This window comes from Syzygium oleosum, unplaced genomic scaffold (assembly GCF_021117445.2).
Source record: "Syzygium oleosum isolate NSW1041296 unplaced genomic scaffold, Sole_v2.1 Sole_v2.59, whole genome shotgun sequence".
Lineage (NCBI taxonomy): Eukaryota > Viridiplantae > Streptophyta > Magnoliopsida > Myrtales > Myrtaceae > Syzygium > Syzygium oleosum.
In genome coordinates, this window is record NW_026607543.1 from 1,118,711 (window position 1) to 1,134,635 (window position 15,925).

The 15,925-nt window shown below is 43.9% G+C and overlaps 2 protein-coding genes and 3 long non-coding RNA genes across 5 annotated transcripts; 3 read left to right on the plus strand and 2 right to left on the minus strand.

Annotated features, from left to right (window-relative positions):
- Positions 1 to 527: 527 nt before the first annotated feature.
- Positions 528 to 3,644, plus strand: LOC115690451 (uncharacterized). The gene is made up of 3 exons (XM_030616787.2): positions 528 to 1,139; positions 2,391 to 2,462; positions 3,208 to 3,644. The coding sequence occupies exons 1-3, from the start codon at positions 558 to 560 to the stop codon at positions 3,235 to 3,237; spliced, it is 684 nt and encodes a 227-aa protein (XP_030472647.2). The 5' UTR covers positions 528 to 557; the 3' UTR covers positions 3,238 to 3,644.
- Positions 3,645 to 4,137: 493 nt separating this feature from the next.
- LOC130137054 (uncharacterized) lies at positions 4,138 to 5,275 on the minus strand. The gene is made up of 2 exons (XR_008815721.1): positions 4,899 to 5,275; positions 4,138 to 4,717 (listed from the first exon to the last, which is right to left on the minus strand). It is a non-coding gene; the product is annotated as an uncharacterized LOC130137054 (long non-coding RNA).
- Positions 5,276 to 5,938: 663 nt separating this feature from the next.
- LOC130137055 (uncharacterized) lies at positions 5,939 to 7,196 on the plus strand. Its single transcript, XR_008815722.1, has 2 exons — positions 5,939 to 6,062; positions 6,201 to 7,196. It is a non-coding gene; the product is annotated as an uncharacterized LOC130137055 (long non-coding RNA).
- On the minus strand, positions 6,812 to 10,284 carry LOC115690450 (15-cis-zeta-carotene isomerase, chloroplastic). The gene is made up of 4 exons (XM_030616786.2): positions 9,581 to 10,284; positions 8,458 to 8,604; positions 8,080 to 8,289; positions 6,812 to 7,491 (listed from the first exon to the last, which is right to left on the minus strand). Exons 1-4 carry the CDS (start codon positions 9,989 to 9,991, stop codon positions 7,156 to 7,158), a joined length of 1,104 nt encoding a protein of 367 aa, XP_030472646.1. The 5' UTR covers positions 9,992 to 10,284; the 3' UTR covers positions 6,812 to 7,155.
- A 1,904-nt stretch (positions 10,285 to 12,188) lies between these two features.
- On the plus strand, positions 12,189 to 13,029 carry LOC115690452 (uncharacterized). Its single transcript, XR_004006844.2, has 2 exons — positions 12,189 to 12,642; positions 12,732 to 13,029. It is a non-coding gene; the product is annotated as an uncharacterized LOC115690452 (long non-coding RNA).
- Positions 13,030 to 15,925: the final 2,896 nt, after the last annotated feature.

A 15,925-nucleotide genomic window follows, 5' to 3' on the forward strand; every position in this document is an offset into this window, starting at 1 on the left:
TGATGGAAGTTGAGAGTCGAGGCCGTGAGTCGAGAGATGGAGAGACCGAGGGAGTTGCTTGAGAGAGTTGAGACGAGAGAGACCGAGATGAGAGTGAGATGAGACGAGCATATATATATAAGAAAAATGAACGCCTGGTCCGGTCCGGGTTAACGGGCGGTCGGTTTCACACTTGGAACTGAAAACCGCATAAGAATCCACCGGTTCTAATAAATTGGAATTGAGAACTAGACCGATTCCTTAGGAACCACCAATTTTAGGATGGATCGGCCTAGTTTCGAGCGGTTCTCAATTTTTTTTGCACACCCCTAATTGACTCTACCTTTGAATGGAAGATCGTCGGATTTTCAATTTGCTTTTGCTTTAATTCTTTTTCTCCTGCCACGTGTCAAGTTCTATTTTTCTGACGTGGCGCTTTCCCTAGCCCTTTCCGTCAATCGGAGTGCAACAGCTGGGCCGCGCCCATGTGGCGTGTACGGCAAAAAGGAGTCGTATGGCCGCACCCGATAAAAACCCCCGAATCGACGACAACCCGTCCATTCATCGCCGATCCAAACATGTCCTCCAAGCACTCCACCGCCGCCGCCGCCGCCGCCTTTCCCTACACTCCTCTCCCTCCTCCTCCGCCCGACGCCGCCGCCGTCGTCATCGTCCTCCCTCCTTACCCCCGCCACCGCGGCCTCCGCCTCCGCCTCCGCCGCTGCCTCTGCTTCTCCGCCGCCCTCCTCCTCACCGCCGCCGCCGCGTTCCTCCTCTTCCCCTCCGACCCCACCGTCGAGCTCGCCCGCATCAGGCTCAACCGCGTCCGGGTTGGCACGTCCCCGGGCATCACCCTCGACCTCTCCTTCAACCTCACCCTCCGGGTCCAGAACAGGGACCTGTTCTCCATGTACCTGAGGTCCTTCAACGTCTCCGTGGGCTACCGGGGGCGGGAGCTCGGGTTCGTCACGTCGGAGGGCGAGCGGATCAGGGCGCGGGGGTCGTCGTACGTGGACACCACGCTCGACCTGGACGGGCTCCAGGTCGTCCACGACGCGTTTTACCTGCTCGAGGACTTGGCCAAGGGCGTGGTGCCGTTCGACACCGACGCGAAAGTCAACGGGATGTTGGGGATTTTGTTCGTCGAGTTGCCCATTAAGGTAGTTGTGCTTCTGGACTTGTATCGAATTTGTCCATGGAATGTGGTGTTCTGATTAGCCTTGATTTTGCGTGAAATGGCAATTACTAGCGTTTGTTTCTGTGCGAAGGCCGGTGATACAACTGTTGATAGAAGTATTTGTGGATTTGAAATTTCAATGTTTTGTATGATGTGTACTGAAAGAACTCTGTTAAGAGTTTGTATTTGTAAAGTGGGAAGCTTGTGAGCATCATGGTAGAGATGCACCAGACTTCGCGTGGGAAATGGTGATATGACCACCCGGGCAATGTGCATTGTAGTGGAAAAATGGTTTGATTTTTGTGGATGACAAATATTTTGAGCTGACCATGGTAGCACACTGAAATCGGGTACAAGGGCATCATGTGCTTTGTGAGAGAAAACGAAGTTTGATATTCAGGAGGATCTGTAGGTGTCAGTCTGCTAGAGAGGTTGGAAGGCTACTCTGATGTGTTTGGGAAATGCTTATATTACATAGCTGCGTCCTGTCCTGTTTGCAAATGTACGGAGTTGGCGTATGAGATTCCACTATCGATGCACATTGATTAGCAGTTAGCGCAGATGTACTCACTCGATCATTTGTCTGTTAGCCTACTCATCAAAGAGAAGGGAAGGCTTTTGGATTATTGATGTTATCTTCTCCTGATGCTATTACTGGCATGTAGCATTTTGTGGACTCGGAGATTTGTTTAAGAGATATTTAGCATTTCCCAGTACGCTAGCTGGCTTCTTTCTTGTGATGTGTAATAGTCTTGGACTTTTACTTTATTGTTTCTTTTATAGCTAATGTAGTCACTAACTTGTCTGCTTTGGTCATTGCACTTTGTCTTTCTGCGATATGCACTTCTAGATTGAACTATGATATCCACTTCTTGATTGAGTTTGTGGCTCTGTTTCTGGTTTTGTGCTACAAATTGGCGACCTTTGCTGGCCTAAAAATCCTGTCATCCATGAGGCATGCTGTTCGTTCCTTTACAAATAAAACATATGATGGTAATATCAACATATAAAGTTCTCATATGCATCGCCGTACTAGTCATAGCTATGTGGTTGAATGGTGCAAAAAAACCCTTCTCCGGTGAGTGCTGAGTCTTAATTATCTTTCCCATGGCTTCAATGGAGCATGCCATCTGCAATGTGACTTATAATTATGGTCACTTGTCTTCTACTGAAATGTGCATGGCTTTCTAATTGATTTTATCTTGAATTTTTTTTCTCTTAAAATGTGTGTCAGGCGAGGGTATCTTGCGAGGTATCTGTTAATGTCAAGAGCCAGACTATTGCCCATCAAAACTGCTCTCCTGAGGTGAGAAATTCTGCAATTTGATGTCGATTTTACGTGTAATATCTTTTTATGGATGAGTAATGTGTGGTTTTTGAGTGATCTACCAGTATTGGCTACTCAAAATGCCTTGTATTTGCGTGCTCAAACCAGTTGTTGGTTTAAGGATTCAGAGAGAGAGAGAATGCTCAAACCAGTTGTTGGTTTAAGGATTGTGAGAGATAGAGAGGAAGGGAGGCAAGGATTCTCCAATTAGGATCCATACTAGATGGTCGTGAATTCTTGATTGGCATGGTCACATGTGGTTTAGGTGGACTTCTTTTATCTGTTTTCTCCAATTAGGATACTGGATGTTGCTCCCATGTCCTTCCAACTTAAATCCATACTAGATGGTCATGACTTCTTGATCTGCATGTTCACATGTGGTGTGATTTGCTTGAATAAGTTGTGCCAATTGAGGTGGACTCCTTGTATCTGTTTTATAGTAATGACCTAGAGCTTCCAGGCTTATGTATGGTCGGACTAATTTGTGATGTCCAACTGCAATAGTTATACCTTGTTGACCTGTTGGACATGGATACTGGGCAGTGAAGTGTAAGATTTGGTAATGTTGTGTAGGACCTAAGGTTCACTCAAGAATGCAATGACCGTATAGTTTCGGTTATTAGTTGTATATAGGAATAGGCCTATATACTGTTGTGTAGCTAACAGATAAACTGCTGCCTAAACTGAATGATATTTTTTTCTTCTCCTTTTCTTTCTTTGCTAGGAGCTCTTTCATCCCTCGCCGACGAGTTGATTTTCAACTAGTCTCTCCTCAGCGAACGTCTCTTGGATATCTTTGCATTACGCCAGTACATAGTTTTACAGATTTTGGTTGTTACTCCCAGCAGATCGGTGGAAAATCCTCAATGGCTATGATTATTTGCGTCTAAGGAGAAAGTACAGGCAGTCAATACTTTTCTAATATTAAATGCTTGCAGTGATTGCAGAAGGCTTTCATCTCCGGACTCCAAAATGTTTGCACTGGGGATAAAGCTTGGTCTTCGTTGCTGTATGTAGATTGAATGCATTTTTCAGCGGCCACTGATTTATAGGTTCAGTATGCAAATGATGACTGGTACAATATGAGATACAAAACTTTATAGAGCAGCAGGACCTATAACTCTGTGTATATACAAAATGGATATCCTTTTTCTCCTTGTAGTTACAAGTTTTTCAAATACAGAATGTCGTTGATGTTTCTCTTGAACTGGAGTTCCAATGTCTTTAATCTTGCTGAACCAACTACAAATTTGTTCTTTTTATTTTTTGTTGATAACGACGTAGGTTTTTTGCCTCTGAGAGCACCTCAATCCCATCGAGTTGCGGTAGTTCTCCCATCCCACTGCAAATGGATAGCTACAAAGGTAATAGATTTTTGAGGATTGTCTTAAGAAAATTACCTTTGCCAGGATTTGAACTTATGACTATGCTTCGCGAAGCATAGTCCACCTTGGTTAAGCCCTTGGATTGGACCGTTGACATCAATTAACAGTGTCCTCTTATTGTTACAGATGATGAACTTTGATAATGATGGGTGTGCCGATGATTTACCAAATTATTATGTTAGTTGATATTCAGAGTCTTAGTAGATATTGAGTACGATTATTTATCCACTCGCTGTTTGTCGAACGATCTAATACACGGACTCTGGAGATTGGTTTTCGAATATCTAAGGTTGCACTAAGGAATCTGGGCGACCAATATCGTTAGATGTTCTTGGTCTCCTCATTTTTCTGCTGAAAAGAGTTTCTGGCGCTTCCATCCCAAATGATTCTGTGTTTACGGCGCTATATGCCATTTTCCTTCTCATGAAAAGGGTTGACGCAGTTTGGAAACAAAGGTTGTAAGAAAGAGCAAACGGAGGTTGTAAGTATAGAAGTCAAAACGGCGACTTGCCTCCAAGCTCCTGCTGTTTAGATCGTTAGAAAGGATAAAAGTTGGAAGTATAGAGTTTCTGCACAAACACCCTTCTATGTTCTTTTACGACTAGTTTCTGTACAATTTCTGTTCTGCCGTACCACGCCATACTTGGCTCGGCATGATGGTGCTTCCACTGAGGGGAACCGCTATGATGCGCCGGCGAGTCTTGCACACAGCCATGCCACTCCTGGACTCTCTGATTTAAAACCCGGCTTGTCGTATCTTATGTTGTTTTCAGTATGGAGCTATCAGACAGCAGAATTTGCGAAGGGGCTGATCTTCTTCGTTACTTCTTTTCCCGCGGGACAGTGGGACTGTGACCCGACAAAAGGAATTAGATGGATTTTCGAGAAGTTACTCATCTGATCACACGCATGCATTCGAAACAAAGTGGCTTGCCCGTATCACCCATTTTTCATTTCTAAAACTGAAAGCTGGAAGGACAAAAGCATCACAATTCACAGACAGAAAGGCTTGACATGCCTTGGTTTTCACCTTTCCTCTTCTCAAGTAGCTAGCTATAGTTTGTACGTATCTTCTGGTCATTTTCTCACCATCCCACCCCCCCACACGTAATCAGTGCGGTGGTGCCTACACCGGAAAGAACCAGGGTGCCGCGTTGGCGAGCACACACATCTCCTCTTCGACCCGAGCCCATCAACCCCGGCCACGGCTGTTGCTGTTGCTGCTGCAGCAGGCACGCGGTCGTCTCCAGTTGCTCTGAGAGCATGCACTGGGTACCGCCTTCGTAACACCGACGACAGGTCGTTCAGGCTGAGCAAAGGGTCTCCTGGATGGCACATGATTGAAATATTAGGTGAATCCCCTTCCTCCCTTGTTCTCTCTCTCTCTGATGCTCGTTCTACAACTTTGTAGATGTTCTAGCCTATTAGCGGAGTCTGAGGTTGAGGTGGATCAATATATAGAAAGTCCAGACACAACGGAATAAAGCGAAAGGGAAGGCAAGTGGCCCCTTTTGATGCGACTCGTGACAAAAAAGGTTTGGCTTTCTGAAGTAAGAGTGAGGTGTCTCTTCAAAAGCAAAAACTGCCCATGGCCGTCCCTCTCAATGGCCTAATACGATAACACAAAGTTCATGCTAATCAGTGGCTGTTTTCTGATTACACTTTTGACTCATGTATTGAATCCTTCCACCTACTTCCATTTGTTTCTTGCAAAATCACTCTTGTACTGAGTATTTCCATAGCAACCCTCCCAAGGTAGGTTTTCTAGGGCCGCGAGTTCGGGACAATCTCACTCAGCACAGCACATCGACGAACATCAAACCGAAACCTCACATCGCAGCCTTCTCGTCCAGAATTTGGGTCGCGTTTGTACTCGTACATCGAGGAGTGAAGGCAAAACCAATCTTGTAGTCCGTATAAAGTTAAGATAGGATATGAAATCATCAAAACTCCGTCGGTGCTATTCGGGGCTATAAATGTTCGTATGATCAAATGAAATTGCATTCAATCAATGAGACAACAAGTACAGTTTTATGCGCAACCCCACTTTTGTTGTTTTCGTTAGTTTCAGGAAAATTCGGCATCAATTGACCTGGTGGCACATGGCCAGTGGAGTTTCGAGGTGGCAAGTCGGTAGAGGTGGTACTGGACATGACGCCAACAGTCGGGCAACATTTGGCAATTGGGTGGCAAAGTTTCGGTTTCTTTTTCAATCTTTTCGCCTTTCAAGCTAAGAATGGTGACTGAGGAGTGAGGACACCGAACACGAATCTGTCCTGACGATAATGGAGACGGGAATAGTTGGAAATTATTGTGATTTTGATGTTTCCAGGAAGTGTTTGGACAAGGGATCTTCCTACGAAAACGTGTGGAGAAAAGGGAGTCATTGGTTCTAGGAAAGTGACCAGGTGGTGCTGATGCTTTTCCTAGTCAGATCCTACCTCACTTCTTTGTTTCTTCTTCTTTCGATCCATCAAAGTGAAAGAGCGTATACACAAAATCACTTCTTTATTTCTTCTTGTTTGATAGTAAAAGTTAGCGTAGGATCCACGTTCTTTCTTGGCGTATCGTTTGTCTTCATGGTTTAATTGTATCGAGATTGTTAACACGTGTCCTGGCAGATTAAGCTTTTAGGAAAGACGGTTTCTCTATGATAAACAGAAAGCTGAAGTTGACGGCGACGTGCAGATGTGCTGCTACTGTATTGGCTCCGACTTATGAGATTGACGACGACGACTAGAGGAAGAGAAGGATGGGTGGTGCTTTCGGAAGTGTTTGCACAAACTCTATGCCAATGATATTAGATCTTATTAGGAAAACGGTTCGTCTAACAAATGGCACGAAAATAAACTCGTGAGATTCTTTTCTTTCCATATCCACATTTCGCATGGAAAATCAAATCTGGGAAGATTTCAGGATTGCAAGAGAGGAGGAGGAGAGAAATTTCTACTAAAGAATACATCTTCATTCGGAAAACCTCACGGTCAATGATCTTCAAATCGTGTGCAAATCAACTTGCAATCGCGACAGAATAGTCGGCGAAATTTTAGCATCTGAAGTAAATCACTGCACATGACCTAATCTGCTCAAACAAAATCATCACATCGTTCTACTACTGTTTTTCTCTCGACAGTCAAAAACTATCTTCTTTCGGATTTGTTATGTTGCGACTTGCGAGGGATCCCGTTCCTGGCAATGTATTCATCCCACACTTCCACAGAGGCAACCGATATGTACAACTTGGAAGATGCTAATGTTGGCTCTTCAGATGATACGTACAGTTCATGCTACCAATGCAGGCCAAAGCTTCCGGCTTGCATTAGCGGGTGTGCAAAATAGGCAAACAAAGTCAATGCTGTGATCGATAGGTATGGCAATCGGAGAAACTCCTTGTAGTAATCTTTCGGCAACTTCTGACGGCCCTCAATAATTGCTGCAAAGGGAACGGTGCTCGTCCGGCTCTTCACAGCCTCAAAAGCCTCTCCATATCGGATGGCTAGTCTCCTATCTCCGTTCCAAGCGCCAAAGAGATGATGTCCAATTAAGCCGACCGATGCGGCCAAGGCCACGGAGTTGCCGATCCATAACGTGTGAGCCAGGCACCACATGACCTGCCCAACCATCTGGAGTGAAGAATATGTCATAAGTAAGCTCTTTTTTACCGTTTTATTTTCACTTAAACTATTGAATATTGGAGAGAGGGCGTGTCACAAATCATTCTTTCAAGGAACTAGTCTCCCTCCTTTTTCACGAGAAATATTTAGAAGTCTACAAGAGTACAAAGAAATTTTCAAGACCAGGTGCCAACATTGCCTCAAAGTCCAAATACATAAATTCTCGAGTAAGCAACTTGCTCAAGCCAGGCCACTAATTGATGGAACCTTCTCAAGAAAAAGCTCTCAACCAATTACAGCTGGTTTTATCGTGCCTCGTGGGCACCTACGCTTCCAATTATTTATAACTGTCAAATACATGTGGTTCCTCTTCAAATTCACTTTATCTAGGGAAAATTCTAGAATAACATCCACTTTTCCCTTTTAAGTAGGGATTCGATGCATGAGCTCAAACCTCCTTCGAGTGGGAACATAAGGAGAGAGCAGATTGCAACAGGTTCCACCTAATTCTTATATCACTAAACTGTCTTCAAACAACTTTCCATCCTGGGTATGGCAATGTGGATTGTGAACACAAAAGTACGATGGAATTCATACCTGCGGGTGCCTGGTGATTCGCATGATTCCTGTCTCCCAAAGATGCATCTTGGGTTTATCAACTGCTGCCACCTCTAGTAGGTTAAAGGTAGAAGGATAGAGGAAGAAAAAAGAGACAAAATTTGCGAACCACACAAGTTGATGTACTCCAGGAGCACCCTGCAGCTGCCATAACTGTACTCCATCGTATCTATGATTGATGAAGTAGACCTAAATCACGAAAAGTCAGAGTAGATTCAATAAAAGAACCCCCATCAATCTGTGGAACATATTATGCAAACATGAGAAGTGAAAATTGAGACAATGCATCAACATTAAATTAAATGATAGACTAGCAGAAGACTTGTGTACTGTCCACCTGTAAAGTAAGAAACTTACCACAGTGCTAATGGCCAATGGAAGAGATGTGCCTGCAAACAACACCCTGTAGGCCCGTTCACCCATGACTTTTTCTCCAGAATCCCTAAGACTAGCCAATCCACTATGCACCACGGCAAAAATGAGAGTGAGCAATAACATTACAACCTGCAGAAGAACAGTTAATATCACTTTCCTGTTTTCAAGATCCTACTCCAATGGCATTTGGCATAGAGCAGGCATCAGCAGCAAAATTGGAAGGGTAAGAGAAGCCATTCATTACAAAACTTGAGCACCTGAAACAACGTCGGAAGGGCAATCTAATGTAGCAACATGCAAACACAGCTAGCACTGGACTAGAGATAAATGTCTACAGAAGAAGCAGAACTTTTTGGCATGTCAATCAACCTCCACTTCCTCCTATTTCCAATTCTTTCTCAAGGATTTAGATTCTGTCATTTTAGGAGACTAAAGGAAGATGAGTGGTTGAAATGCATTTCGTAAATGTTGTTTCATAATCTTATAAAGGTAAATTGCGTCATGCGATTGAAAGGAACCGAATATCTCTCTTAGTTAGCCAATCCCTTCACTTCCTTGTCACTTAACATATCAAACTGTGGATACTTTTGATAGGATGGACAACCCATGCACCACACTATTTACACCCGATGTCGTGCTCTAATCACGGAGACAAAATTCATCTCCTTGAATCCAGATTCACCAACAAAATCACAAAATAGAGATCCTCATTCCACGAGTTACGGCATCTATCTGAGCAAAGGTTCCATCTCTTTGGTCGTCAAGTTCTCAACTGTACGAAACGATCAAAGAAAGATCAACTCCATAATTCTCGCATTGAAGACGGAAACTCATGCTTTGCTCTTACATCTTCACAAAATCCAACTTCCATGTTCTCTGAAGGCATATACTCTCACATGATGACATAGCTCCAAATCGATTGCCCAATTAAGCAAACATGCCTTTTTCCATTCAGGCCCACATCTACTCATGATCTCAAGCCACAACATATCTGGAGCTAACAAACTCAATCCTAGCCTTTAACTCCAGAGCTTCACTTCACATTCATATCATAAGTACCCACCAACCAAGAATTAACCGAAAGTTAAAAAAAGAAAAACAGTACCTCGGGGCTATCTGAGAGCCCAGAAACAGAGTCGATGAAGGCCTTGCCGAGTCCCAACCCTGAAGGAGAGCCATCAAGCCAGGCCACATTCAGAACGAACAGAACAACACCCAGAACCACCGAAAAGTACACCCACGACACGATCTTTTGCTCTCCGATGTCAAACACCGCCGAGTCCTCCCCAACCAAAGGCGAGCTCGAAGAAGAAGTCTCTTTCGTGTCGCTGTCCCTGATAGAAGTCCGAACAAGAACGTTCCCGGGAAGCCGGGATACTTTCGACGGGACTGGCGTCGGGTCAAGGAGGAATCTTGAGCTGGTGGGTCGGTTTGGTTTGGGAAGCAGACGAGAGGTGGGGCGAAAAGGGAGCGTCTTGTGGGAAATTGGGTTCGAGAGCACAAAAGAACCTGACATCTCTGTCTCTCTCGCCGACCCCGACACGCTCACACACAATCACAGAATCGAGGGGGGCCGTGTGCTGTGATGAAACTGGAGGGAGGTGATTTATAGCTGCATCGGTGAGGGCGGAGACATCAGAGGATGTTGGCGAGTGAATTACGGCAGAAGCTGAAGAAGAATCTTGGGGGGAGCCTGGAGGCGGGATGCTGTTGGGCTTGACGATTTTGGAGTTTTGTTTGGTTGTGCGGAGGCAAAAGCAAATGGGATGTTAGGCATTTGCACTGCACTGGAACTGAAATGGTTTCAGCGTGACGCGTCCAAAGCACCACCCAATTTCCAAATTCCAATCATGGCGCATTCCATTGGTTTGCAGATGAGAGTTGGTGGGCTGGATTGGGTGTCCTTTCCTTCTTCAGCCCACTAATCTTTCGGCCTTTCCACTTCGTATAGTTCTCGGGTTCAACTAGCAAGTTTCGAGTTCGAATTGAGCCGAAGCTCGAAAAACCAGGAGTGAGCGATTTCAAGTTTCTTACAGGGTTCGTCTGAAACCTAGAATCTACCCTTGGATATAAGTTCCTCATTTTTGGATCTTGGAACCTACTCGTCGGAACGTGGAACGTGGAATTTACCGTGTCACAGGTTCCAAGATCGGTTCCAAAGTCTATCTAGGTTCCACCTTTATTATTAATTGAACAATTGCAGTGAATCATTACCTTTAATGACCACCACTTGCTGCTACGATCCACTAACTGTAACTTATATTTAGACACACGAAAAATATGAAACATTAATGAGTCATAAAATGAAAGTTCAAACTAGTGGTTCCAAATTATATATTCATAAACTAATGCCATGAAACATCACAGGATCACACGAAGACATAAATAAAGAAAAACACAAAACTTGTTTAAGGTTTTAGGTTCCAAGTTTCAGGTTCTACCTACCTAGAACCTAAAACCTGCCTGTCAAAATAAGTTTCCCAATTTCTGGAACCTGGAACCTACCTTGCATACTTTGGAACCGGAACATGTAACCTACAGGTTTCCATCGGTCAAGTTCTCAGATTTTAGGTTCTACTCTGGAACCATGCTCACTCCTATGAAAAACTTGACAATGCATGTTCATAATATAGATCCAAATTTGAGCTCGAACATGAGTAGGTGCTCGAGTTTGATTGACTGATCCACTCGAATGGAGTTGAGCTCAAATTCATAGAAAAGGCATTCGAGTTGAGCTTGAGCTCGCAAAATAAAGCTCAATTGAGCTCGAATCAAGTGTCGAGCCTTGAATATTGAAATTGAGCCGGGCTCAAATGTTGAACTATGAGCCTGTTTGGTTCGGTCGTGGGGGAATTTCTTTGGGAAAATGCAAAGCCCTTTCGGCCAATGGGGTTTTTTCGATATGCAAGTAGTGTTTGGTAAAATATATTGTAAAAATACATTGAGATGTAACTTTGACTTAAATGCTGTCTTGTAAAAACCACATTTTGTAAAGGACTTTTTGCTAATTTTGAAAAAAAAATTAAGTCTCAAACTATTTCCGATGGAGCTTAGTTGCCAGCACGCCAAAACGGCCGCCAGCCAACCTCCAGATCTGGCCACTGGCAAGCCTCGCTTGGTGTCGTGCAACCCAAGCAACATCGCGCGACTGCCTGGGGTACCCTCAACCTAGGGGACGGCCGCTTAGGTTCTTGCGACCTCAGGTGGCGTCGCCTGGGGTCCCGCATTGACTAGGTTCCCACTACTGAGGTAGCATCGCTTGGATCGCTTGGGTCGTGTGACCCTAGGTGGCCGCCTAAAGTCGCGGGAACGATGCCACCGGGGTTGCACGACCCCTCCAGCGGTGATTGCTGGCCTCCGTCTAGCTCCAGTCACGCAAACCCTGGGAAGACGTACGATACCAATGATCAATTATCAGTGAACAATGCCAAGACTTTGTATTCTCATAATGCTACTTTTCAAATGACCTCCGAACCTGCTTTGGGCTAAAGGCCTTTAGAGGCATTTGGAAATGCAATTGCATTTCTCCAAAATTGAGCAAAAAACAAACCGAACGCCATTTGTATTTGACCAATGGGCTTTGGGATTATGGACTTTAGAGTCCCAAAGCCTATTTGCAATGCTAAACCGAACAGACCCATATATGTCCGAGCACACATCCGCTGGCTGTCGTTTTCGTGTTCGACTCAGTTTAGCAGGCCGCGGAAGAAAAAGGAAAACAGAGGACGGCAAAAATTTGTCTATGCTCGCGATGCGTTTCGTTCCTTCGAATCCACCCTCTTCTTTGTCAGAAAATTCAGACTTTCGCTCGACGTGTCCCCGAGAACAATCCGCCATTGAATATAAAAAGCAACAAGCAAAGTTGAAGATTGCCACGTACCACCAACTCATTCTTCGCTCGCATTTCTCGCTCACGACTGACCCACTCCTCGACATTGATTATATATTTTTCTCAGTTCTGGTCTTTTCTCCGTGTTCTCTCCCTCTCTCTCTCCTGCGTATGTGGTTTCTGCATCAACACGAGCTCTTCGAAGACAACTCCGATGAGACCGCACGATGTCCTTGTCCGAACCACCGCCTTCATGTCGTCGCTGATGATGATCTTGCAGCTGGGTCACGGGCAGAGCGCGGCTCCTTCGCCTTCACCCAAGGGTCCTTCCAGTGACGGTGCGTTTGATTTATCGATGATTTTCACGCTTGTCTTTGATCACGTACGGTGAAAGATTCAACATGTCCTCTCCTACTACTGAATGCAGGGAAAGAGATCGATCAAGGAGTAGCTTACATTCTTCTTCTGGTGGCACTGGCGATCACATATCTCTTCCATTGACTCTGGCTCTTCTTCACGATCTGTTCATCATGCGTAATCTAACGCTTCTTTATAGGTTTATTCTATTTGCTTGCTTGGAGAGATTTTGCACTTAGCACCTGCACATGTAATGACAGGAAATTCGAATGAGCATTTTTGTAAAAATAGTATTTTTCTCATTATTATAGTGATGATGATTATTATTATCATCATAGTAGTACAAATGAAAAGAACTTTTACTTTTATGATTTTTGTTTTGAGAAATCATGATTTGCTATTTGATCTTGACTCGACTCGACTTTGCAGTCCTCAATGCTTGAGCTTGATTCGACGATGCATTTCGTAAGGCTGAGCTCGACTCTGCTCCCCTTGATTATTAAAAATAAATTGCAGGTCGAGCTCAGCTCAAACTAAATATTAGAAAGATACAATGAAATTGAACAGTAATGTCAAGTACGTGTCTAAAAAGTAACTGAAATATGTACTAATTTAAGTTGAGTCATGTGTTTTAGAGCCGGAGTTAAATACTATTTCATAATTTCACAGAATTGCAAGATGAAGCAACACAAGGACTTAAAAAAAAAGGACGGCTCAAATCCCTTACAAGGCACCAATTTATAGTGAGTTACAGCTTGCACTCAATCTAGATCTAGATCTAGACAAAAAAAGTCGTCGCTACAATTAAGAAACATTCCTTAGCTAGGTATTTCATTACGTTCCGCTGATGTTGCTTAGAGCTCCGCGGACGTTCCATCTAATTATGAGTTTTCACAAAACAGATAAAAATCCTTGGAACTTCGTGAAGAGATGGCCCTAGAAATTGCAGAAATTGAACGGCTCCTTAGAGAATACAAAAGACAAAACGATAGCGATAATTCGGACAGTTCTGATAACGATAATACTGAAGAGCCCATCCACAAGTACGATCTCTGAAGACGTAGAAAAACGTGTTGGAAAAAAATGGTCCATTGTCGGAAAAACACAGTAGCAAATGTACTGTATCAGGATACTGTAGCGATACTGTAGCAAATTGAAAAACCTTCGATCAGTGTCTTAATGAGCCTGTTAGTAGTCTGTCAAAACCTTGTTCGTCAGTAATGAGTTTGTCAGTCATCTAAGTTAGTAGTAATCTGAGTCAATAGTCCTAAAAGTCTATGTATGATGAGTCCGTGGGTAATTATTTGTGATTTCTAGAACTACAAATATTGCCTTATATAGGCACAAACGATTGCACAAGCGATCAATCAATTGATCGCTTGTGCAATCGTTTGTGCCTATATAAGGCAATGCTTATAATATTTGAAGGCAAGATCTGCTCCTCATAAAAGCCTTGAGAAATAAAACTTGTATATATTATGAGTCCTTAATTTTCTACCTTTTTACATGGTATGATTATTTAAACAAACGTATGTGCGCTGATTAGTTCTAGTAGTATGCTGTGCACTTGCCATGATTTGAAATCTGTGCATCAGAATTCTACCACTATAAAGCAGTTTTAAGGTGCTAATCAAAATTCGAAAAGAGGTTTGGTGACTAAAAGACAGTTCCTTTTATAAAGGCATGAAGAGCCGTTTGTGTGTGGAATATCATACCTACTACAAGCTTTCTTTTCGTTTTCCCTAACTGGCATCTTAGGACCTTTTTACTGATATCAGAGCATCAACTTTTCTCACAAGAAGGGACCAACTTCAGCTTGGATCCTAATTATGGCCTAAACATTTTTTTGTCTTACAAATAAACACCAACGATTAGGATGTGCAAAAGAATCAGGTATTGCCCGAACCACCTAAAATTGAACCGAATTGGCCCAAAACCGGCGATTCTCGGTGCTAGGTGTGAAAACCGCCACCCGCTCACTTGGATTGGACCGGTACATATTTACTTATATATATAATTTTTGTCTTTAATAATTAAAAAACCCTAAACACTCTCTCTCTCTCTCTCATCCTCCCCATGTCACGTCTTTTCATGTCACTTCTTTTCACGTCCCCCTCAAACTCTCACACTCCCCAATATATGCTCGCGCTCTTTCTCTCTAGAGATGCATATCTTTTCCCCGCCTCTTGCTCTCCCTCTCTCCCCTCATCCTCCACCGCCATGCCTCCACTCCCGCTCCACCTCGTTGTCCCATACTCATCCTTGCCCCTCGTCTCGCCCTCTCCCATCTTTGCTCCCCGTCACCCAACACCTGTGCCCACTCTTCCCCACCTCTCACTCTCCCTCTCTCCCCTCAGCCTCCACCACCATGCCTCCACTCCCCCTCCATCTTGTCATCACCGTACTCATCCTTGCCTCTCGTCTCGCCATCTCCCACCTTTGCTCCATCCTACTTGACGACATGTGCCCACCCTTCCCCTCCTCCTCTACCCCTCCTTACCCTTTCTCCGCCTCCCTTGACCGGTTTCATGGACCACCCGGAAACCTAACCAGACCGATTCTCATTTTGTGGAATCGGCCCTTAGTGAACGGTTCTCAGTTTTAGGATGGAAATCACCCACCTGAAACCGATCACTACTATCAACAATTCCAACAAAAGTAGAAATGATCTGAAATGACACTGTAATGGGCCAACTTGGTTGCGATTTTCTTGATTTGGCCCAAAAACGACCCGGCCCACGTCATGTTGGATTGGGCTTCTGGTGGGATGCATCACTTACAAAGCAATCCCAACTTTGCCCAGAAGTCCCGGCACTACAATAGGCCCAAGAATTTGCAGCTTTTTTTATTGGTCCGGCAATGTTTAACTTGAAATCCTTCAAAGAACCCAAAAAATAGAAAAAAAACAACAATTACAGACATTGGTATTAGGGCTACCTAATTTTAGGTGGACCCACCACTTAAAAGTCATTATATAATCAATCCCGCTGACATCTGATTTCGTTTATGCACCATCCGTTTCATTTGAAAATCTTGTATTGCCAATTCTTGTAAAGATATCGTTTCATAATAAATGATTCCACGATTATTAAATTCTTCATTGCAGGCAAAACTTGATTTCAATAACCTCGTAATCTCAGCGATTATGATGCTCCCGCAAGATCGAGACTGACATATATCTTGATGCGGGTCGACATCGCAGCATGTGATGGCAGCTAACTCGAAGGATTTCATCGATGCCCGAGGAATCTGGTTAGCTGGAAG

Coding starts and splice junctions, on each gene's coding strand:
- LOC115690451 (XM_030616787.2), top strand. CDS start 558: ATGTCCTCCAAGCACTCCACCGCCGCCGCCGCCGCCGCCTTTCCCTAC. Junction 1,140..2,390: donor TCGTCGAGTTGCCCATTAAG/GTAGTTGTGCTT, acceptor AATGTGTGTCAG/GCGAGGGTATCTTGCGAGGT. Junction 2,463..3,207: donor ATCAAAACTGCTCTCCTGAG/GTGAGAAATTCT, acceptor TTTCTTTGCTAG/GAGCTCTTTCATCCCTCGCC.
- LOC115690450 (XM_030616786.2), bottom strand. CDS start 9,991: ATGTCAGGTTCTTTTGTGCTCTCGAACCCAATTTCCCACAAGACGCTC. Junction 8,605..9,580: donor GGCTCTCAGATAGCCCCGAG/GTACTGTTTTTC, acceptor GTTCTTCTGCAG/GTTGTAATGTTATTGCTCAC. Junction 8,290..8,457: donor CATTGGCCATTAGCACTGTG/GTAAGTTTCTTA, acceptor TTCGTGATTTAG/GTCTACTTCATCAATCATAG.